Source organism: Lactuca saligna, chromosome 2 (genome assembly GCF_052625555.1).
Source record: "Lactuca saligna cultivar CGN05327 chromosome 2, ASM5262555v1, whole genome shotgun sequence".
Classification (NCBI taxonomy): Eukaryota; Viridiplantae; Streptophyta; class Magnoliopsida; order Asterales; family Asteraceae; genus Lactuca; species Lactuca saligna.
The window spans coordinates 119,697,977-119,721,969 of NC_136418.1; the positions used below are offsets into that span (position 1 = coordinate 119,697,977).

Below are 23,993 nucleotides of genomic sequence, written 5' to 3' on the forward strand. Positions count from 1 at the left end.
ATTAAAATAACGTATATATTATTAAAATAATATATCTTGTTGATTTATCTAAGAGATTATTTCAACTTTGTGTTCTTAGAAGGTTGTCCAACACAAACCAAGTAGAATTCTACTTCACATGTTGTGTGGCCCTCCAATAGTTTGGTGAGATGGTACCATCCACGTATAATAATATAATAATATAATATATAGGGTAAACCCCACCATTAGAGGTCTCTTTCAAGAGGTTTGACAACCAATATGAATAAGAATAAGGTAAATTATAATGTTTCTTTTTACAGGAAGACTATGCATAGACTCGAAAATCAAATTTTAGTTAATTATATCTTCTTAACTTTTTATAACTTGACAAGTATCTAGGAACATAGATAACATATAAGAATCAATAGTGAATTTGATAATAACATGAATTGTGACTCCAAAGAACATGGAAGACTTTGGGAGATTGTCTACGCAAGTGTATATTAATAGAGACAAAATATGATATGATTCATGCATTTTTCTAAGTTACAGGCTGGTGGCGAAATACTATGCATAGAAGTGGTCCTTGGATCTACACGTTTTTAGCCTCATGGGTTCATAGCCAACCAACCACGAATGTAAACAAAACTAGGCTAAGCGGTTGTTTTGCGTTTTGGTACTACGTACTAATTTATAAGATGTTTTGAAGGTTTTTGGAATAAAATGAAAATTGTTTATGGAATTAAATAAGCTTTTTTTTTTGTGAGTGGTTGCCTTCTTACGTATTTGAACGTATCTAGTATACTTAGAAATCAATTAATTCTTTTTACCGCTATTTTAATTCTAAAAACCATATGAATTGTGGTCTCGTTTTTCTTTTTCATGACAAGCCAATACACCTTACATACCAATTTACCATCGTACCCTTTTGATTTTTGTAGTTTTATATATAAGTTTATTTATCAAATATTTACAAAAAAAAAAAAAACATTTTTTAGCTTTCCTAGAAAATCCATAACTAAAACATGTGAGCCTATGTCGTCCCTTGACTTCAGTTCCAAAATCTTGAATCTTCTTTACCATGAAAAGGACCTGAACGATTTTGCGAATGACAGTTGCACAACTAGAAAATCAATAAAGGGAGATAAAATTGGGATATATTATAATATAAGGTTTTATACAAAAAAGAAAAGGAAATATACTCGTTAACGTATTCCGTTAGCTGTTTGTATTGTTGTTCCGTAGAACATAACATAAATAAATAATTCGCCTCTTTTCTTGTGAAAAAGGTTTGGTTTGAGCAAAAGGTTTCTAGCCCAGCGGTATCCGACTATCCGGTGTTATCATCCTACTTACGGTTGATGACTCAAGTCTCGTCGTGAACACAGATGGATTTAACGAGTATGTTAGATTTATCGTTTAAAAAAAAGAGTTGGTTTGACTTATAAAGTTATCGGGTATGATCACCTTCATTAGAAAAGTGATATCATCTAAACGTCAAATCACCTCTATTACATGTTCACTAGTCATTAGTAATGGTTATCATTTCATTTTATTTGTTTTTTTTTGACATTATATTAAATAAAAAACACAATTATTAAACATACATAAATATTTTATAAATAAATTTTAAAAAAACATTAACTTAAATAAAAATAATATTTTTAAAATTCAACATACATTTTACTAATAAAAAAAAGTAACATTAATAAAACATTGAAAAAAATACTAATCGTCGTCATCGTTGTCCTCTCAACATTAGCATCGTTCTCATCGTCCGCATCCTCATCCTCCTCCTCGTCATTGTCATTGTGCTCTTCGAATTGTCACTATCATATATGCTCAGTCAATTTTTGACGTAGATTGTGATGTGTTTCACTATTTTACATTTTCAAAAGTCTTGTAAAGTATGTTGGGTTGCCGACTTGTATTACTATATGTGGATTGAGTATATCGTTCGTAGTATGTGTACAAATAGTCATACTCTCTTCTTCTTTTATCTTGTTATATAAAATAACACACGTTTTCATCACCTTCATCAATTTTAGCCTATCGCATGCTCGTGTTGGATGTTTGATTATGTGTCACTTCTGTTTGAGGACTCCAAACGTCCACTCCACATCCTTCCTTGCAGATTCTTGTGCTAACTTGAACAATTTTCGTTTTTCATCAGTCGAATATGAGTATGACTTGACAAATGTGGCGTAGTCTGGATATATCTCATCACCAAGGTAATATTCATAATTGTATTCATGTCCATTTACAACGTATGACATGTTTGGTGCTTTACCTCGCAAAATGTCGTTAGATAACGAAGATGCTCCAAGCACACTCAGGTTGTTGTTTGACCCCGCCATAGCAAAAAATGCATGTCAAAACCATAGGTCATGTGAAACAACTGTTTCTAGTATAACAGTCGCCATACTATGATCACCTCGCGTGAATTGTCATCGTCATGCATTGGGACAATTTTCCCACACCCAATGTGTACAATCAAGGCTACCAAGCATTCCTGCAAATCCATGTTTAGCCTGATGTGTGGCATACAACTGTTCGACATCACTTCTAGTCGGATTTCGCAAGTATATGTCACCTTAAATCTCTATAACATACTCACAAAAAAGATATGTGCATTCTCGACTAATCCTCACAAACATTGTCAAATATTCATCTGAAGCGTCTACGGCTATGTTGTATGCCAATTGTCTAAGAGTTGTGTATTTTTGAAATGTAGTAAAACCATGTCTACCACTAGCATCCCGTCTCAATTGAAAAAACTCATAATTGTTTTCCAAATCTCTAGCTATACGTACGAATAAATTTCTACTAATACGAAAACGATCTTCGATTTTTGATAGGTCATATAAACTATCAGTGGTAAAGTAATCACATACCAAAAGTTTGTTTGTCGTGATACTATCCCGGTTGATCGACTTTCTACGTTTCTTCTCGACATTTGAACTTTCGTCTCTCTGAAGCACAATGTCATGTGTCGCGGACAACAACATGTGCATAATCAACTCATCATCATCGGAATCATCATTGGATGAAGAAGAAGAAATGGCACCCAAAAAATTATTCATATTGTTATTGTTGAGTGTATTTGTTGTGAGATATTTGATGTGTATTGTGTGTTGGTATATATAGGTGAAGTTTTAATTTTTTTTTTAAAGAAAATTAATGCTAAACTGTCAAAAGGAATGCCCAAACGGTCAAAAACCGAATAAACCAATCAGGAGGCCCGTGAACATTCGTGACCAGCATCAATCCGCGTCAACATTTATTATTGTCGGGGACGGTGTTCACGCGTGAACAAGCCCTCCAGCTAGATCCTTACACACAAATTTCCATCCCATACCCGATGGCCTAAGGTTAAATAGACAAAGTTCTCGTATTTGAATTGGTATAGATACTTAAGGCCATGGGGTCTTACGCGTGGGGATGTGGCAATGCCAAATTATAGTAAACATCATCTCCAAGGTTAGTAAGGCTATATGGAGTGGTTGTGTAAGACCCTCCATAAGATGATGTGGCATGGGTGAGAATCGAGTGAACATCATTTCCTATTCCTGTGAATGGATTGTGGCGTAAGTCTACTTATAGGACATTACAAAGGATCTATATCTCTCTCTTCTTCCCCTCTAGCTTCTCTCTTTCCCTCCCTTCCTCACTTCTCCTCAATTAGTAAACACCATTTCTAATGGTTATTAAGTTGATATTTTGGGTGATGTGGAATGGTATTGTGTGAGGTGGCATATCTTTAGTCTTCAAGCGTAGACCACTTCTTGCAGCCTAAGGACAATATGGTTATGTAGTGAAGTGAATAGAACGACGGAACTACACAATCTATATCTTATTAATCTATTTATCTTTCTTATATATTATTTATTCTATTTATATAAAATTAATGATGTGGAGTGATGGGTATTTTCCAAGGTGGATAAGGATGTAGTGAAGTTGATGTGACGTTGATGTGGTGGTAAGAATCTTGTCGACCATTCCTTATGGTCTTATGCCAACTGGTTATCCATAACGGCATGTATGTTGTGATGACGTAGAGGCCTATTCAAACGGATGAATACCCCCCCCCCCCCCGGGTGTTAGATTAAGGAGCGTAGTTGGTGTAAAAAGGTCTAATGAGGGTGATGTGGCAATGTGAATGTTGGAATGATCGTTGGATCTAATTTTTTTCTAACCAATATATCTATAAATACAAACATAATCGCAAAGTTTTATATATAACAATTTTCAAACAACACTTTGCATTCTCAATATTCTTACTTTCATTTAAAAAAATGGAGCAACCCCCAAACACACCACCATCCAACCAAAACACAAATGCATCAACATACAAAAATCATTACCATCCAAACACTACCTTATGGGGTTTCATAGGCTGATGTAATTAAGAACCGTGGGTATCAGAGGAGGCCCCTAAAAAAATTAATAGTATAAATTTTTCTGAAATTTTTTGTTTATATTGCATTTAAATCCCATAAATAATTTGGGCTATCCTAATTTTTTTTAGGTTTTTTCTAAATGGTAAATCCAATTAAGAACTAGTCCATGAAGTAGTCCAAAACTCCAAACTTATTAAGCCCAATTGTCAAGTCTCCAATACCAAAAATCCAATCAATTAATTGACACTTTCCAGTATCATGACTTCCGACTTACGACTAACGAATTTGTTGCCCTCCCTGCAACTTGCTGCTGCCCATCCTTCTTCTGTCGGCGATCGGTCATTGTGGTGGCTGTTTTCAAGCGAAATCCCCCGGTGGTGGGTGATTATTGATCAAAGTGGTGCACAATAAAGCAAGTAAGTAGATTTTTGTGATTATTTTTTGGTTAATTGAAATTCAATGTTTTGCATTGTGTCAAAAAAAATGGAAATCACCGATTAGGATTGTTAAATTAGGGATTTATGGTCAATAGTTAGTGATTATTTGTTGTTGAAATTTGAAATCAAGTTTCTAGTTCATATATTTTGATAATTTGATTGTAGGTTGCTATGTGTTGTTGAAAAATGAAATCAAGTTATAGAATTATAGTTGATTGTTGATAAATTTTGATTGTAGGTTGTTATTAACAAATTATTCGAAAGACAATTAGATGTTGGAGACAACAATAATGAAGGAACTTAAAAAATAAGGCTAATGAAAGTACATAAGTTCCACAACCTAATCCACCTACGCCAAAACCACAAGAACCGCAATCTAATGAGCCTATTCCAAAACCACAATCTAATGAACATACTCAAAAACCGAAAGTGCCACAATCTTTTGATTTGAATGAGCTTCCTTTGGACCCGGGGGAGAGGCCAAAGATTTCATCTTATAATCCTAACCAAATGGATGAAACAAGGAGGTCATATCTGATTAAAGTACCTTGTCAACCAAAGGGCCATAATTTTGAAATTTACCTTATTTGGTAAGAAGCAAATGACTATAATTTTGAGATATGTTTATAGACTTGGGATTGTAAAGGAAAGATTTATTGGAGTTGTTCACGTGTTGGATACATCCTCTTTGACTCTTAAAGTTGTTATCGATAGTGTATTTTTCAACAACAACTTGAGTATGGTTCAGGCGAGAAATCATAAAATATTTATTCCTTTAATACGATTTTATTTTATTTTTATTTATTATATTTTTTATTAATTTTTTCAAATATATATGTGAGGGGGCAAAGTTATGATGGAGCAAGTAATATGATTGGTGCATTCACCGGTTTGAAATCTTTGATTTTAAATGAAAAAACAGTTTCGCACATTATATACATTATTTTACACACCAACTTTAATTAGTGGTTGTGATGGTTACAAAGAAACATGATGATGTTGAAGAATTCTTTGAACAACTAGCTTTGGTGGTTACTGTCGTTTGTGGGTCTTGTAAGAGAAAAGATATGATACGAGAGATGCAAAAAGAAAGAGTGGCAGCCGAAATTGGGATTGGTGAAACTAAAACAGGAAAAAGATTGAATCAATAGATTTCTCTTGTTCGAGCTGGAGATACTAGATGTGGCTCACATTTTAGAACAATTGTAAGTTTGTTGAATTTTTTTGTAGAAGTTGTTGCGATCCTTAAATATGTCAAATAGTAATCAAGTAAATGGTATTTTGTCATGTTTCAAGACGTTTGATCTCGTGTTTCTTTTACACTTGATGTTGGAAATTCTATGTCTAACGAATACCTTGTCAAAGAATCTTCAAAAAAAAAGATCAAGATATTTTGGAAGCGGCTTTATTAGTTAAAGGGACAAAGAAAGCATTGGTAGTTTTTAGAAAAGATGGGTTTCCACAAATTTAGAAAAAGATATGTGCTTTTTGCGAAAAGCATAGTATTGGAATTGTGGACATGTCCGAATATTATATTACCCCATGAAAGCATAGGACTGACAAGAGTAATCAACATCATTTTGAAGTTGTGATCTTTAATACGATTTTAGATATGCAAATTCAAGAATTTGGGAATAGATTTAGTGAAGTTGGCACAGAGTTGGTCGAGAACATGGCGGCTTTGAGTCATTGTGACTCATTTTCTAGTTTTAATAAAGCCAAGTTGTTAAAGTTAAGCGAGATATACAAAAACGATTTTGACAATTCAGAAAGGACGCAACTTAATGGGCAACTTGATATCTATTATCACTCTTTGCTCCATGATGAGAGATTTTTCAACTTGAAGGGAATTGCAGGACTCTCTCGTTTGTTGGTGGAAACTAGGAAACACCTCTCATTTCTTTTGGTTTATAGATTATTAAGAAACTAATTTTAGTTTTGCTCGTTGCAACCGCAACTAGGGCTGTAAACGAGCTGAACGTTCGGCGAACCGTTCGTGAACTGTTCGACGGGAAGTTCGTTTATGTTCGTTTATTTAATAAATGAACGAACATGAACAAAAATTATTGTTCGTTTAGTTAAATGAACGAACATGAACAATTGTCTCGTTCGTTCATTTATGTTCGTGAACGTTCGTTTATGATATTCATTTACGTTCGTTTATGTTCGTTCGTTTAAGTTTATTTATATTCATCTATATTAAATTATATTTTATTATATTGCTATATTATATGTTCGTTTATGTTCATATATGTTCAATTGTGTTTTTTTATCTTTGTTCGTTTATGTTTGTTCGTTTATGTTCGTTTAACATGTTCACGAACATAAATGAATGAACATGAACAAAGTAATTTGTTAAACGAACGAACATAAACAAGAAAATCTTGTTCGTTTATCCGTTCGTGTTCGTTTGTTGTTCGGCTAACTTAAACGAACGAACATGAACAAGACCTTGTTCGTGTTCGTTTGGTTCGTTTACATCCCTAACCGCAACTGTTGAACGGTGTTTTTTTGCAATGAAGTTCTTGAAGACTGATTTGCATAATAAAATAGGTGACGATTTTTTGAATAGTGCTTTGATTTGTAGTGTAGAAAAGGAAGCACTAGAGAATGTTAAGACTGAAAATATAATTACTCGCTTTCGTAAAATGAAAGAGTGAATATGTGAACTTTAAAACATAACTTTGTTATGAAAGTTGAACTTTAAATCTAATGAAATTGCGTTTTTTATTTTTATTTTTTTTTATTGTATATTATGCATTTTTTTTCTTCGGGATACTCCTTTATTATGATTCTGACTTCACCACTGTGGGATTTGTGCAATATGATCAACATTTTGGGGGTGGTGGAGTAATAGATTTCCTAGTGTAAGTGGTAGCAAAGAGACCCGGAGGTGACAAAACTTTTTTTGTTACGATGTTATAAATACACTCCATAGCCTTATAAAACGTGAACCTGGCATCCATTAGGGTGTGTATTGTTCACCGAATTTGAAATAATTTGGAGGAATGTGAATATGAATTCCAGTAAAAATTTCGTTTGATTGGCAAAATCAAAGGAGTACTTCTTTAGATTCCATTAATTTATGTGTCTAAAGAAATTGTTCATTCTTTGGTTAAAGGCCAAGATTTCATATATCTTATATCATTTCATATGTTTTGTATAAAGACAAAAATACATTTTCACATATTTTTTATTTCAGTCATCATTCATCAAATTAATACATATTATCATCATCTCTTCCACATGCCCACCCCTACCCTATTCGCTCTCATACCTACACCCCCACACGCACACCACCCAACCCCCATCCCCTACACCAACACCTACACACCCAACCCCACCTTATATCCACACTCATACAATCAACCCTATCATGATACCCACCATATATCAACACCCACCCCTACAAGTACACACACGTACATGTCTATGCCAACACTAACAAACATATTCGGTGTTGATGCCCACCTTAACCCTATATCCATACTCCCACCAACCCCGACACCTATATGTCCATAACTACATGTCCACCCCTACCCTATCTCACCCTACACCTGCCTCCATCCTCACCCACATACACACAGCCATCCCATCCTACACCCATACTCCTACCAACATTGACACCTATATGTCCATAACCACATGTCTACCCCCACCGGTTTACCCTAATACCCATACCTACATACACTTATTACATTAATTTAATTTTATATAGATACATTTATATACTTTATTTATTATGTTAAGTTAATATTATATAAATATATTTATATATTAAAAGAAATATTTAAATTGTTTATAACAAAAAAAAAAAAAAATTATAGTTTGATCCATATAATTTGGTTTGAATCGCACCTTCTGTCAAAATGGTGTTAGTAAATCGTCAAGTGTAACCATATCCCCCATACATGAGGTATATTTTTGCCAATTCATTTACCTCTATCATCCCCAATGTCTATTTTCTTTGTAGAAGAAAATGGTTTCAAAAGAAAATAACACCCAATTCCTTCCCTAATTTCAACCAAAGCAAGTGAACTAATAACATGTTTCTTATCTTCTTTAGTTCATTTTTTGGATCTCATAACATGATTAACAAGTATATGCATATTGTACAAAGTATAAAGGAGCCTAGCTTACACAGAAGATTGAAGTCCAATAACACCTGTTAAAGAACAATGAAAAAAAAAAACTTTAGTTTTCTTTGTCAAGAACATTAGCTGATTGAGACAATGAGCAACAAATTCAAATCATGTAGGCCATCTGTTACACAGTAACATGACATGACATGACAGAACATTGCAATTTCTTGTTCATCTGAATAACCAGAACACCGTAGGAACGGGATTCTCTCTCATCTATGTAAAAGACATGAATGCCCTTGATCCATTCTTAGAATCTTTAGTATTATTCAAGAGGGAAAGATGCAAATAATTACCACAACCAACTCTAGCACCAGCATTACCAGTTGTCTTGCTAAGTTCATGTCCACCTATCACACAAAAAAAAAAAAACACAACTTATTAGTAAATAACTAATTCCAAGAATACCCTTGAAATGATGATCAATAGTTTAATGATTTCTAAGATTATGTCATGAACTATAAGTTTTTACCTCTTCCAAGATCATCAGGATCAGCATGAATAACAACTGCCCTCCCCAAAATGGAATGCTGCCCAATTAGTGGAATCTATACAAGGTTTCAAAGGATAAATCAATTAACAAATAAAAATAATAAATAAATAAACAATCTGATTATCTCCTTAATCAAGATATCTTCAATTTTCCCCATTAAAGATTACAAAACTAGCTACATGTGAGTTATAAGATGCATACATGTTTATCCTCAATTGATACATTAGCAATTCCTGCAAAATGAATAAAAATGGTTAAATGTGAAGTGAGAACATTAGGGTTCTATTATTTACACCATTTTCTTCATTCTTTATCATGAATCTTTCATTTTTATGGTTCCCGTTATAATTTCTCCCAAATGGGACCCACATAGCCAAAATGTCAAAGAGCCTAAATTTGATGGTTTTAAGGGTCAAAGAGCACAAACCGTCTTCACCAGCAACAATGTTACCCAAATCGCCTGCATGGCGTACATCATCTTGAGGAGCTCCATGATCATTCTTTAATGGATTGAAATGAGGTCCTAATTTTATATCAAAATCACACATGAAAAAGGTAAGAAAATCGCACATCACAATCACCTATCTAACCATAATTTGGAGTATGATCACAAAAGTAAACAAAATCAAGTGATCAGATCTCAAAAAACCTAGGTCAAATTCATAAATTTAGAACTGAAAATTTAAACTCTCGATGCCAGAAAAACGGAGTGCTGTGGATGTAAGGAGTACCTGTGGAGATGCAGCCATTAGTGGTATCACCAAGAGCATGAATATGGAATCCATGAAGACCTGGTTTGAGCCCTGTTATCTTACCACTCACATGAGTTACCCCTGTTTTTCAAACACACAAAATCATTGAGCGAAATCCATGGAAAACAGAGTAGCAATTGAACTGCAAAATCACAGATGTAGAGAAATATAACAACTGACAGAGCTTTTTCCTGATAGTTTTTCGTTAATCGAAAATGAAAAACGGGTGCTCGAAGAACAAACCCTCAAATCTCAATACACAAACTCACAGACACAAACAGTGGTACTAGAGATGAGAGACCATTGGCTTCCTGGAAGAACTGAAGAGACCCTTTGACGGAGCTTTCGCCGCCGGTGATGACTGCCACCGCTTTCAAACCACCCATTTTTATGCCGACTCCGGTTGCTCTTCTTATCTGGCGTTTGTTGATTTCAACCATGAGCTTCATTATCATCGCTCTAGCAAAATATTGGAAGTCAAGTTACGATAAACACCCTCATCTTTAAAGTAATACAAACTAGCCCCTCTTCTTTCACTTGTCATGATCTTAAGATCTTCACTAGTTTTATGAATCATATCATATTTATTATGCTTCCATCTTCCATTTTTTACAGTAATTATAACTTTTCATATGGTAAAATCCTTTTATCGTCACTACGCAACTCATTTCATTTAATAAAATAAATAATCATGTAAGGAAAAGATGTTTTACACAGTGAAAATATGAGATACAATTAATAATTTAATATATTAAAACATTAGCCTATAATATTTTTCTTTTACTGTCTTTATTTACTTCTCTTTTATATATATATTTTTTAAAATAATATGTAAAATAATTATTTTAGAAAAAATTGATTGGTGAATTGTGAGGACGCATAAGAGACAATGGAGGTGCAACGCACAGCGAAAACAAAGAAAGTTGGCGCCAACTATAAATAACCAACGACTGGGATCCCGTATCAACCGCTTTCCCGATTAGTTTCTTTTTCTTTTCTCTTCACATTTCTATTTCGATCAATTCTCCATCTGTTGTTCTTCTTCTTCAATTGGATTTCCAGAAGAAATCATCACATTTTTAGCACATAAATATGAGAGAAATCGTTAGCATACACATTGGTCAAGCAGGGATTCAGGTCGGCAATGCATGCTGGGAGCTTTATTGTCTCGAACACGGAATTCAAAACGATGGATTCCTGCAAGGGTATGTGCATGTTCTTCGTGCTGCTTTGTTTCTATCAGAATTTGCTGTTTGTATCGTGGATTTGATTATTCATTTGAGATTTAAATGAAGGAATGGAAGAGGAAATTCGAATCCGTTACATTTCTAAGCTATATAAATTTGTTTGTTCTTAGGGTTTGTATCAAATAGGAATAATGTAAGTTTGATCCATTTTAGGGCTTGCGTCAAATAGAACAATGCTTGATGCAATCAGACACGCATTATATGGTTATATATGGCACAGATGGCATTCAGTTTTCGTAATAGTTTTTGGTCGATCTATGAATTCTAAAATCGAATCTACTGAATTGATTTTGGTGTTTGTGATACAACAATTTCGTTTATTTGATCATAATTTGAAAGAAACCTAATTTTGCACTTAATCTCAGCAGCTTCTTTACAGCATGAAACAGAAGTTTACAAGATATGCATCTAAACAGTATAATATTGATAACTTTAACTTAATATTAGAACCTAATGATGGCTTGTGATCATGCATACAACACAAGTTTCCTTCAACACCTTGTTGTCCTATTTCTTCATACTACTGTACTCTTTGATGTGTTTGATTACTAATCGATTCTCTCTTCTAAGAGGGTCATTCATATCATGAGTTGTTGATTATACAGTGAGAACAGTGGAGGAGGCTCTTCAGACGATTCATTCAGCACCTTCTTCAGTGAAACCAGCTCTGGAAAACATGTCCCCAGAGCTGTATTCGTTGATCTAGAACCCACTGTCATTGATGAAGTCAGAAATGGAAGCTACAGACAACTCTTCCATCCTGAACAACTCATATCTGGCAAAGAAGATGCAGCTAATAACTTCGCCAGAGGACATTACACAGGTAACAAAATCAAATCCATGATCAACAGATTCATAATCATATTTAAATTTCTTTCAATTCATATGTGCAGTGGGAAAAGAAATCGTTGACACATGTCTTGATCGAGTGAGAAAATTAGCTGAAAACTGTACTGGGTTACAAGGATTCATGGTTTTCAATGCTGTTGGAGGTGGCACTGGTTCAGGCCTTGGATCTTTGCTTCTAGAACGTTTATCAGTAGAATATGGGAAAAAACCTAAACTTGGTTTCAGTATCTTTCCTTCTCCACAGGTTATATAATACACATATATAAGTTATAAGTTATAAGTTATAACTCTCTCATTTTTGTAAATTTGTTACAGGTGTCAACTGCAGTTGTTGAGCCTTTTAACAGTGTGTTATCAACTCATTCCCTTCTAGAACACACAGATGTGGTTGTACTCTTAGACAATGAAGCCATATATGACATATGCAAGAGGGCTTTAGACATTGAAAGACCAAGTTACAGAAACTTAAACCGTTTAATCTCTCAAGTCATCTCCTCTTTAACCACTTCTTTAAGGTTTGATGGAGCCATTAATGTTGACATCACCGAATTCCAAACCAACCTTGTCCCATACCCTCGTATCCATTTCATGCTTTCCTCTTATGCCCCTGTCATCTCCACTGCAAGAGCCTTCCATGAACAAAGCTCTGTTTCTGAGATCACCAATGCTGTGTTTGAGCCTGCAAGTATGATGGCTAAATGTGATCCAAGACATGGGAAATACATGGCTTGTTGTTTGATGTATCGTGGAGATGTTCTTCCAAAAGATGTGAATACTTCTGTTGGATCCATGAAGACTAAACGAACTGTTCAGTTTGTTGATTGGTATGTATCATGTATGTTTTGTTTGATTCACATTTGGTGGAAGGGTAAAATGGTAATTTTGTTTGTGTGTCAGGTGTCCGACTGGTTTCAAATGTGGGATAAGCTACCAGCCACCTACGGTGGTGCCTGGAGGGAATCTTGCTAAAACTAGACGTGCAGTGTGTATGATAAGTAACAACACAGCTGTTTCTGAGGTGTTTAATAGGATTGACCATAAGTTTGACCTGATGTTTGCAAAAAGAGCTTTTGTGCATTGGTATGTTGGAGAAGGAATGGAAGAAGGTGAGTTTTCTGAAGCACGTGAAGATCTTGCTGCTCTTGAGAAAGATTATGAGGAAGTTGGTCAAGATGCTGAGGAAGATCAGGGAGAAGGAGAAGAAGAAGAATAAGAGGTATGTCTTATGTCTTAAAAATATAATTCAAATCAAGAAATCAATATCTTAATGATTCCACAAAAGTCAAAATCACCAACTTGATGTTTTTGCTTCTTACTTACATATTAGCAACAAGCAAGAACATCTACATAAATCATTTCACATTTTCAAAACTCTCCCTTGTTATTTCAAGAATCACAATTAAATCCTAAAATAAAAAATAAAAAAAAAAACACTAGAAACTTCAACAAAATAAAGAACATAAAGGAGGAAGATCCCATATTCCTTCATTCGGATCATTCACAGTCTCAATATACTCTTGAACCCCGTTCATCGCATACAACGAAGCCGATATTTGTCTTTCCACTTTCATCCTCTCAAATTCACTAAACTCCATATTATCAATCCTTCCTCCATAACCCCACGAATTCTCAAACGTTCCGGAACAACACTTGCTCAAATCCGGCTTATACGCATCATCAAACAACTTACAGTTACTCTCACTACTACTGTCACTGTTACTGTTACTGTCACTATTACTACCGGTACTGGTACTAGTACTAGTGCTGATACTAGTGTTGATGCTGGTGCTGATACTGATACTGGGAGTGGTGGATGCAGTATTTGAGACTGAGGGAACGGAAGAATCTTGATCTCGTTTTTTTGCGATTTTCTTTGAGTTGAGTAAATTACGGATCCGGGACGCGATAGGGGAGTTATGCGAGACGTGAGTGATAAAATTTGTGCGCGTGTTGGAGCCGCGAAGAAGACAGGCGGCTTCATCGTATGCTCGAGCTGCTTCTTCTGCGGTTTCAAAAGTCCCTAACCACATTCGGATCTTTTGTGTTGTGTCTTTGATCTCAGACACCCATCTACCCGAAGGTCTTTGCCTTACTCCGACAAATTTGTTGTTTGAACTTCCGTTTTTACCCCTCGGTTTCGACACTCTTGGTTGTTGTTGGAATTGGATTTCCATTGTGAGTTTTGAGAGATTTTGAATGTGAACTCAAGCGTGTTGTTCACTTGTTCTAACTTCTATGTCCTTGTTTTCCTACTTTATGTTGGTGTGTATATATATATATATATATATATGGATATAGATATAGGGTGTATGTATAGGTGTGTACATGATTTCTGAGGTTTCTATGGTATGTTTGTTTTTAGTGTTTGTTTTTAGCGTTGAACATTCTATTAGTTTTCTAAGAAGACAAATTATTCCTAATTAGAAAGACCAAGTTGCTATTTTTATAGTAAACATTCCATGTGGTTAGATGACTGATTTACCCTTGGACATGGGTATGGACCTGATATAACAAGAGGGCTAAGATGTCAATTTAACCTCCATCATGGACTTGGTCATATAAGACCAAGCATATGCATGGGTAGTAAAGTATTGTAAATCTTACACAACCTTTTTGTATTTTCTACATTTCAACCCTTGTAATTTTGTATTGGACAAAGTTGAACCCTGATTTATGTTGTTTTTGATAAAAAGACACTTGAGTTTCAAAAGTATTTATATATGTTTTTTTTTGCTTTTTGTAGGTGCGTATTTGAACAAAGAAGGCCTCGAGATTTGCTTGGAATGAAGGTCACATGCATTTGGTTTCTATTATTTGTATAATTTTTTTGAGCCTTGATTCGTAACAAGGCTTATGTAAAAATAAATTAAGCCTACCAAATAATGAAAAATAAATTAAAATTTCTATAAATTAATTATTTTGTTGTATACTTAATGTAGAAGTTATCATTTATTGGTAAACATTAGGGGGTGTTTCAGAGATAAAAGAAGTTTAATGGGTCAAATTTCGATATGAAAAAAGGGAAGATACTCTAATATACTGCCACGTGGAGGCAAATTAGATATCAACTAGATAACCCCAAATACCAGAGTCTCAACCAGAAAGTGTTTAATTAGAGAAAATGACAAATATTTTAAATTCAATTCTATGTTTGGACTTGTCTTAAACGTCAATACAATTTTCCAAGGGATGAAAGAAAAACATGATTACCTGTGGAAAGAGGCCAATAAAATAGTCGATGTGTTTTCACTTGTTTTGCCCTAGTGTTCATCTTCATTATATTCTTTTAGCATCTTTTATTTGTTTTTTTAATTGAGAAAATTGAGCCGGGTTTCTAGGACAAATAGAATTTTGGAGTAGTTGACTCAAGTAGATGCATATGAATACAAGAGCCAAAACCTAATATGTAAATAATTAAAGATAATATTTTGTGATTAAGAATTGATATCAAATTGTTGATGATGCTTATGGAATTATTTATCCAACTAACATAACCAACAAATTTGTCTCGCGAGTGCATATGGTCATAATTATCCATCCTCGTGGCATATTAGATCGATGTCATCATCAGTGTTACTCTAAGCTCTCATATAATTCGGTTTCCTATCTAATTTGCATAAAGACCTCGTATATTTCTTTACTAAGGGGTGTTTGGTTAGAAAAAAAAAGAAGGTGTTTATTGCTTATTGTTTATTCCTACCACAATAAGCTATAGAAATCTTTAAAAATCAGTTTATTGTGGTAGGGATGAGCTAAATAAATTGATTTTAATAAGCATCTCCCCCTTTGCATATTGCATATTGCTTATTGTTTATTCCCACCACCATAAGCTATTAAGTTATAATCTAATTTATCCAAACACCCCCTAAGTCGCATAATGTTGTCTAAAAGCTTGATCCGAATGGTTTGCAATCCATGTACTATGGTCTTTATCATTGTCATGCTTACCTCATATGTACCATGACTAGTGAGGGATAAGCATCTTCTTATGTATAGATGAGGTCAAGGGGACATCTATTTGGCATTGAAAAGACACTTCACCTTTGTTTGGTGTAACTTGCAATCGTGGATGTTTAGTAACATCCTAATAAACGAAGGTAATATTTTGTGTTTAGAAATTAATGTCAATATCGAAATTACCTCATATGGATGCATAAGGTGCATACATGAAATTACCTCATATGGATGTATAAGGAAGAGGGTAACACATGTTGTGATAGGAGCCTTTTGGTTGCATTGTATGGGTTCTTAGTAGATGCTTATTCATGTTTCGAAGTTCTAGCTGGGACCCAAAACATGAAGCCATAAATAGGGACATACAAGCTAGAGAATAAGACATCTCCTTTATTTTGTCTATAAAGTGCACCCTAGTTCAAATGATATTTTAATGAACATAACTAGGTATTGAAATACTCGTGAAAATACAGTCACAAAGTCACGAAAATTTATAGTTACAACTACGCAAATAATATCAAACACTTGCGATAAAAACATCATTGTGAGAATTTGCATCATTTGCGGACATGTTGCCTTGTATGCTCGCACTCACGAGTGTGTTCATAATTCATGTTGATAATTCTTGTTCTATTAACACTACTTCGATTCATGTTCTACTAACACTACTTCAATTTCAGTATGGAAAATAATAATGTATGCTTATAGAGCTACAATAACAAGACAAAATAACCTAAAATGTAAACCATATTCGCCATAATGTTCTTGAAACACTTACAATTGTTACATCTATACAAAAATGAAGAATTGGCGATTACTTACTTGCAACACAGGAGCATTTATAGTCCATAACTGTAAAAAATAAGATGAATTTTGCTCGATTTTCACGATGATGGGGGTAAAAATAAGGATTAAGGCCATATATAAAAGACCCAATGTGTGGCCTTTCTTGTGAAGTACTAAAAAAAATTTAATTTTGTGGATTGCTTTCTATTTCATTTAAGAGATTATTCAGATGTTGTATACCCCGCCAACCATAATGAAACCACCATAAAAAACTAATTGATCTTTAAGTTAAAGGAGATAAAAAGGAATAATCCAATCCAATGGGTTTTTTGTTAATACCTAACAAATATGATCTTTAATATGACAACGTCAGAAGTGGTTAACATGCCTTTTTAAGATTACGCCAACATAATTATGTTTAAAAATTAACAAGTGGGAATAACATACTATTTCAAATCAGTATATAAAACAAAATAACTCAAACCTTTTTTATTATTTAAATGTTGGTTTTATGCCGTTGTGTGGAAAACGACACTATTCCTACTATATACATATTCATGGATTTATATATAAACACAAACTATTCACTTATTATATATTTTTAATAGTGTAACATCACATCAATGATCAAACCAATATAAAACCACCAAATTTTTAAAATCCTTAAATACAAGTCACAAATCTCAACATCCAAAACCAATACAAAACTCTTTCATCTCTCTCATGACAAAATAAACAAAAACGATTTGTAGTATCGATATATGCAAAATTCATTCCCTAAACCTATTTCTCTCACTTTCAACACCAAATGCATGCAAAAATGAATCAACCATAAATAAAAACAAATAATTCACACACTTACCAAAATCATACAAAACCTTTTATTCAAGACTTAAGAGGAAAGAACAGATTGAAGAGCAAGCTGTTGTTGAGGTTGTAAAGATGAGAAAGTTGAAGCCAAGGTAGATGGTGGAAGTGTTCTTAACAGATTAATCATTCGCCCAACTGTTTCTTCAGATGCCAAATCTTTCCCAGCAAATAAAACCTAACACCACAAAACAAAAACAAAAAAAATTAGAAAATATGAAACGAGAAAGAAAGAAAAAAGTCGAGGGACTAAAAGCGTACATCCGCAAAGACGGAGACTATTTTCGGAAGATACTGATGGTTAAGGCCTAAAAGCTCCCCATCCGACCTTTCCACCATTGAACAAAGCTGATTGTGGACCACTTTCGCCTCGATTAAATCTCCTTTTAGTGGCAGGCAGTTTAGCCATGCTGGAACAATCTGAGAATTTTGGGACCAAAATTGTAAATATAAGACAAACTGAGGGACCAAAAATGTAATTTTTATTAGAAAGAAAAAAAAAAAAGTACCTGAGCAGCATTGATGGAATCGCGATGGAATTGGCATATTTTGCCAAGAGCTGAAACTGCATTGTCATATGCCATTACATTATCTGCATGTAATGCATCTGGCCTTCTTATCACACCATCTAATCTTGTAAGAGCCTCTGAAAAAAGAAAAAATAGCAACTTACTTTCATTAGATTTTTTATTATATTTATTTTTCTTTTTTATTATTATAGCAAATAAAATCCTACCACCAACAAAAGGTCTGAATGCTGCTCCACCAAACTCTGAACAAATTCCAACACCATAAACTGCTGCCTGAAACCCACCCGGATACATTTATTATTTAGAATTAGAATTAAATAAAAAAAATAAAATGATAATAGTTTGATATTAAACTATGCTGACCTGGCGAACATCTGTGCTTGTGTCATTGCATGCCTCCAACACCAATGGTAGAAAAGTTTCATAATATCTGTAACAAGATATAAAAATTATAAATTTTTTTTTAAATAATGATACTAAAGTAACAAAAGAATAAAAAAAGCTTTTACTTTAGAGCTGCATCTCCACAATGCTCTGCCACGTCATCAAATATGCAAATTGCTATTCTTTTCTCCTCAGAGGTCCTATCCTTGCCCTAAATTTAAAATGTAGGGCTTATTGTTAGTATTTTGTATAAAAACTAAAAAAGAAAAATAATTATTTAAAATATATATATATATATATATATATATATATATATATATATATATTATAATTAATGTTATTCAATACTCACCCAGAATGGCATCAAGTAAGGCAAGAGTTCATCAAAAAGAGGTAGAAATGGGGCCTTGAAAGTCTTGAGTAGAGTACCCAAACAATCACCTACCTAGATTTAACAAAAAAGAAAATATATTTATAAAAATTTATTAACGTAAACAGATTTTTTTTTAAATAAAATAGATTATATAATATAAGAGCATATACTTGATCAAAAAGTTCTTCCTCTTGCTCGTTTTCTTCTTTCAACATTTCACCTTCTTCTGCATCAAAGTCCTCTGCTTTGACTCTTTCGCCCCTTTCGTTTCTTCTTGCTGAGCTGGCAGTGATCACCTGTTTTATCTCTTCAACAATGCTTCTAACTTGATTTTCATCTAAAAGGGGCCCACAGATTTGCACACACTCCTTGATTGAATCAATCATACTTGAGCAAATTTCAGTCTCAGGTTCCTAAAAACCAAAAGTCAATAAAATAAAGATTCATAATCTTGTTATATGAACAAATGAAAGTCAACAAATAGGGAGAATGACAAAAATAACCTTGTGAAGAGCCTCTACTAAAGCTGGTATGATATAGTCTGAGAGCTGTTTTACATATGACTCATTGCGACCCTGAGATTGCCCCTTTTCAACAGCTAGTTTTGCTGATCGAATAAGCTCAGGCATAGCTAAAAAGTCAAAGAAAAAGTCAACATTTAGATAAACATTAACATTAACATTAAGTTATCAGGGGTAAAGGAGGTATTTCATTTCACCTGAAACTGCAGCCTTCCTAACTTCTTCATGGAAATAGAATTTAAGAAGTGGTACTAATGTTGGTGCAACCTGCATCGGTTTTTATTAAAAAGTTAAGCCAAAATGTAAAAACACAAGAAAGGGTAAAAGAGGTATTTCATTTCATTTTCACCTGATCAATCCATGGGAAAAACCCTTCTTTTAATTCATCAGCATAGCAACAAAGCATGTTGCATGCTGTAGCTTTCTCCTCAAGGACACTAGTTTTGATCCCTATTCTCTTATCTCCAAGTGTGATAGTCTCAATGCTGCAATATCAAAAGCCCATTCGTTACTCATAAACAGAAGGGCAAAATGGTCATTAACTGAAAATCATACCTTTCATCATCAGACTCATCAATATCATCATCTGAATCATCAGCAGAAGTAATTGTAACATCTGGTTTAAGTTGAGCAGAATGAAGCAATGGTGGCATCACAACATTCATGTAAGGGAGAAAATCTTGCCCTAGGCACTTGCAGAGTCTTGCCCATGCCTACAAACAAAAATGTTTAATTATAATCTTTAATTCAAAATGAATTTCTTTTAAAAAAAAAATAAGAAAAAGAAAAGAAGCCTACTTGTAACATGTAGCTTATTGTTGGATCATCTGTCTCCAATTGGGAGCCTTGAAGTGACATAAGGACATCCATAACCTTGAATCGTGTAATAAATTATAAGTTTCCAAGATGAAAAAATAAAAACATTTGTGAATTACATATATAAATATATAAATATATATATATATATATATATATATATATATATATACATATAAGTATACCTGTTTAGCATCATCTTTGAACTTATCTTTTCCAACAGCCATTCCAACCAAACTAATACACTCCATGGATTTGGCACGAAGCATGCGATTAGTTTTATCAGTTGCATTCATGAGTATAGCTTTCAAGTATGGCATAACTGCATCATAATACTTTTGAAAATGCTCCTGTAAAATCATAAACTATGTGAGAACCAATTTAAAGAAAATAAACAAGTTAACGAGAGAATATGAAGATGAAATGATGAATAATACCTGAGATGAGTCAGCAACAGATGCCAAAGCAGTCAAAGCCCCCTCTTGCACCATCTGCTTTGGATTCTGGAAATACAAAAATGATTCAGTATTCATATATTCATATCCTTTTAAGGTTACTACAAAATATATATACCTGCAAAAGTACAAGTAATTTCCCCACAATCCCATCTAAGTAAGGTTGTAGAAGCTCTGATGTACAATTTTCACTGAAGTTGAGAACTGCTGAAGCAGCATGAGCCTGAAAAACATGCATACATGATACAACAATGAAATGTACAGATACAGATATAAAGATAAAAACATATCATTACTCATTAATAGTATCTTTACTCACCTGAACTCGTGGATTATGGAAATCATCCATTGATGAAGCTAGTGCTGGAAGAACAAGATGATGATATTGGTTTTGCAAGTCTGGGCCCAAGTCTGTTGACAGTTGACCAATTGCATTGATGGCTGCCCATCTAACACGAGGGTGAGGATCTTGAAATGAGTTCAACACCATTGACACAACTTGCTCTAAGTTCTTTGTCATGACCTGAATCGATGAGAAAACAAAATGAATAAGTTACAATAATAACACAACGATTTCATTACAAAATCAACAGTGATGTACATGGAAACCAAAACAAAAGTCATTAAAAATGGTACCTTTGAACACCCTTCTGCAATTTGAGCCAATGCAATGAGTGCAGCGTGGTGCTTCTGCCACTCTGGAGCAGCTAAAAAAGATGGCAAAATCTCGGAGACAACAGGAACAATGGTATTTCCACCCAAAGACATAGAAAGTCTATCCAAGCATTCTTGACCAACGCTGTAATTGCTAGACTCCCCTGCATCCTCGTGTTCAACCTCAGCGCTATGCCAAGCAGGGTCATCTTCAACATCCAGTAGCATCTTCATCAGTATATCAAACAATCTCTTAATGAACTGTGGCAACTTCCTAATCATCCCTGGTGCCCTCTCCCTAGCTTCAGCCAAAGTAATCACAAACTCAACTGCCAAATGCTTAGTTCCCTCTTCTAGAGTTTCAGCCTCTGCGATTTGCAACATTGCACCCACAACTTCGGCTATTTGCTTCCTTAAAAACCTGGGTTCTGTGCCTGCTAATTCAATTAGTAACTCTATAGCCTCCTGTGCAGTGGACTCCTCCCCTGAGTTCAATGCTTCTGTTAATGTTTGCATCATTAAAGGCAACAAATCATGGAGTTTGTCCCTATCTGAGGCTTCCTCTAGAGCCTGGATGAAATTGATTGAAGCGCTTAAGGCTGCAATTCTTACATCGGGATCTGTCCCTGTGCCTAAACATCCTAGAAAAACAGCATGTAAAGTGTCTAGATAAGGCACAAGTGTATCTCCAATGTATTGAGCTAATTGTGCAAAAATCAACAAAGCACTCTCTCTATGCCTAAGATTTCCAGATGTAACACACTGAAACATGAAAGGTAAAAGCTCCGGCCATCCATTTTCAGGCAAAACCAACGATGCAAGCTCGGAAACAGTGTCACATAGCTTTTTGGATATAGATTTAGATGATTCTCTAGTAACGGACTCAAGCAAGGTTGATTTCAGGGTTAATTGGGTGGTAGGCGAAAGAGAAGGGTACAGAGTTTGCGATTGAGACTCATCGGAAGCGATGGTGAGGATGCGGCGCAAAAGAACGGCAGACATAGCACGAGCTTCGGCATGAGGTGAAGAATGGAGGAGTTGAGAGAGCTTGAGGACGAGGGTATCCGGATGATTCTGTTTGCATATGTTGAATAGGGTTTCGGCTTGTGAACGCTGGTCGTTGGCGGCGGACATGAGGTGGGAGATTAGGGTTTCGAATTGTGAGTTGTCGGAACCGAGGATAGCCGCTACCTGAGCCAATTCAAGATCGGTAGGACGATTGACGGAAGACGCCATGGATGCAGCGGTTGTTGTTATCCGGCGGCGGTTTTGTGAGATGATATCTCCCTCCAAAGCGTGGTGGTTTTTGAAGAGATGGAGGGAAGAGGGTTTTAGGCTGGAGCCTATAAGGAGTGTTTGGACACAGTGATAATATTTTTTTCCTCTTTGGCTTCTTTCTACATTGGCGCAAAAACCTTGTAGAACCAAATAAAAGCCAACGCCATCAAAACTACTAGTATTATTTATTTATTTATTTTTGTGAGACGCCGTTTATTAACAATAAAAATTAATATTAATATATAAAGATTAAACATTTTATAAAGCAGTTGAAAAAAAAAAAAAAACTCAGTAAATTTTGGGAATTTAATATAAAAAATCATAAACCTCACAAAATGCCAAGTAGAAAATAATAAATAAATAAAACAAAAAAAAATCATGTGACAAAATAAAGGAAAATAAGACATGGCAAAATGATTTTCATTTATTAGATTAGAATATTAAATTTCTAACTAATCCTAAGATTTTTTATAAAAATCATTAATTTTTTATAAAAATTATTATTTTTTGAACCTTGGCATGTTACTAAGATATATCATGGTAACTTTGCTTGTATAGCAACATAATATTACTGGAATCATGAAAATATAATAATAATAATAATAATAATAATAATAATAATAATGGTTTGGTATTGATTAAAACAAGTTTGTTTCGAACAAACCTTTTGATTTAAAAGTATATAAAAAAGAAATTTATCGAGTTTTGAAATAATGAATTTATAAATACATTTAGTTTGATAGGTTTGGATTCGATAAAAATTCAAAAAATATTAATAGTTGCAAAGATAATTTTCAATCATCTATGTCGTCAAAAACATAAACGTTAGACGGAATTCTAACATACAACACGATTTCACATAACGTTTGTCCATTAATATGGTATAGTCTAGCATGAAGCTATGCACATACCCTCACTATATCAAACCAAGTATATATATACCGCAGCAGGTATATATCGGACCAAGTGTATACCGAACTAGGTATGTGTACCGAACCACATAAAATAACGACTAAAGTACAATGTGTCATCACAATAGCATCAAAGGACATTGGAACTCAAAGCAATACAGGCGGTACTACGATATGTGACTG

At 34.2% G+C, this 23,993-nt stretch overlaps 5 protein-coding genes across 5 annotated transcripts; 2 read left to right on the plus strand and 3 right to left on the minus strand.

The window, feature by feature from the left end:
- Positions 1-5,772: 5,772 nt before the first annotated feature.
- Positions 5,773-6,728, plus strand: LOC145030030 (uncharacterized). Its single transcript, XM_078978468.1, has 2 exons — positions 5,773-5,914; positions 6,409-6,728. The coding sequence occupies exons 1-2, from the start codon at positions 5,773-5,775 to the stop codon at positions 6,726-6,728; spliced, it is 462 nt and encodes a 153-aa protein (XP_078834594.1).
- Positions 6,729-8,781: 2,053 nt separating this feature from the next.
- Positions 8,782-10,649, minus strand: CSD3 (copper/zinc superoxide dismutase 3). The gene is made up of 7 exons (XM_078979983.1): positions 10,487-10,649; positions 10,165-10,266; positions 9,861-9,956; positions 9,635-9,666; positions 9,413-9,488; positions 9,237-9,290; positions 8,782-8,963 (listed from the first exon to the last, which is right to left on the minus strand). The coding sequence occupies exons 1-7, from the start codon at positions 10,638-10,640 to the stop codon at positions 8,935-8,937; spliced, it is 543 nt and encodes a 180-aa protein (XP_078836109.1). The 5' UTR covers positions 10,641-10,649; the 3' UTR covers positions 8,782-8,934.
- Positions 10,650-11,082: 433 nt separating this feature from the next.
- LOC145031434 (tubulin alpha-5 chain-like) lies at positions 11,083-15,208 on the plus strand. The gene is made up of 6 exons (XM_078979984.1): positions 11,083-11,390; positions 12,038-12,255; positions 12,326-12,525; positions 12,597-13,105; positions 13,179-13,497; positions 15,025-15,208. The coding sequence occupies exons 1-5, from the start codon at positions 11,278-11,280 to the stop codon at positions 13,492-13,494; spliced, it is 1,356 nt and encodes a 451-aa protein (XP_078836110.1). The 5' UTR covers positions 11,083-11,277; the 3' UTR covers positions 13,495-13,497; positions 15,025-15,208.
- Positions 13,531-14,540, minus strand: LOC145031435 (ethylene-responsive transcription factor ERN1). The gene has a single exon (XM_078979985.1). The coding sequence runs from the start codon at positions 14,453-14,455 to the stop codon at positions 13,724-13,726; it is 732 nt and encodes a 243-aa protein (XP_078836111.1). The 5' UTR covers positions 14,456-14,540; the 3' UTR covers positions 13,531-13,723.
- Positions 15,209-17,657: 2,449 nt separating the features above from the next.
- On the minus strand, positions 17,658-23,034 carry LOC145031436 (uncharacterized). Its single transcript, XM_078979986.1, has 18 exons — positions 21,604-23,034; positions 21,287-21,490; positions 21,086-21,190; positions 20,950-21,015; positions 20,698-20,862; positions 20,495-20,569; positions 20,252-20,409; positions 20,046-20,181; positions 19,894-19,963; positions 19,679-19,806; positions 19,346-19,588; positions 19,155-19,247; positions 18,928-19,013; positions 18,782-18,848; positions 18,625-18,691; positions 18,398-18,534; positions 18,150-18,308; positions 17,658-18,066 (listed from the first exon to the last, which is right to left on the minus strand). The coding sequence occupies exons 1-18, from the start codon at positions 22,855-22,857 to the stop codon at positions 17,914-17,916; spliced, it is 3,366 nt and encodes a 1,121-aa protein (XP_078836112.1). The 5' UTR covers positions 22,858-23,034; the 3' UTR covers positions 17,658-17,913.
- Between the last annotated feature and the right edge of the window lie 959 nt (positions 23,035-23,993).

Bases quoted from the DNA above. Each gene is read 5' to 3' on its own strand.
- LOC145030030 (XM_078978468.1), top strand. From the start codon at position 5,773: ATGGTTACAAAGAAACATGATGATGTTGAAGAATTCTTTGAACAACTA. The intron at 5,915-6,408 runs GTGAAACTAAAA...ATACGATTTTAG, and splicing joins GGCAGCCGAAATTGGGATTG to ATATGCAAATTCAAGAATTT.
- LOC145031434 (XM_078979984.1), top strand. From the start codon at position 11,278: ATGAGAGAAATCGTTAGCATACACATTGGTCAAGCAGGGATTCAGGTC. The intron at 12,256-12,325 runs GTAACAAAATCA...TCATATGTGCAG, and splicing joins CGCCAGAGGACATTACACAG to TGGGAAAAGAAATCGTTGAC. The intron at 12,526-12,596 runs GTTATATAATAC...AATTTGTTACAG, and splicing joins GTATCTTTCCTTCTCCACAG to GTGTCAACTGCAGTTGTTGA.
- LOC145031436 (XM_078979986.1), bottom strand. From the start codon at position 22,857: ATGGCGTCTTCCGTCAATCGTCCTACCGATCTTGAATTGGCTCAGGTA. The intron at 20,182-20,251 runs GTATGATTTTCA...TTGATATTGCAG, and splicing joins GATGAGTCTGATGATGAAAG to CATTGAGACTATCACACTTG. The intron at 18,692-18,781 runs GTCAGCATAGTT...GGTGGGTTTCAG, and splicing joins CAAGCACAGATGTTCGCCAG to GCAGCAGTTTATGGTGTTGG.
- CSD3 (XM_078979983.1), bottom strand. From the start codon at position 10,640: ATGATAATGAAGCTCATGGTTGAAATCAACAAACGCCAGATAAGAAGA. The intron at 9,291-9,412 runs GTAAAAACTTAT...TTTGTGTGATAG, and splicing joins TCCTGATGATCTTGGAAGAG to GTGGACATGAACTTAGCAAG. The intron at 8,964-9,236 runs GTAATTATTTGC...GTTCTTTAACAG, and splicing joins TGGTGCTAGAGTTGGTTGTG to GTGTTATTGGACTTCAATCT.
- LOC145031435 (XM_078979985.1), bottom strand. From the start codon at position 14,455: ATGGAAATCCAATTCCAACAACAACCAAGAGTGTCGAAACCGAGGGGT.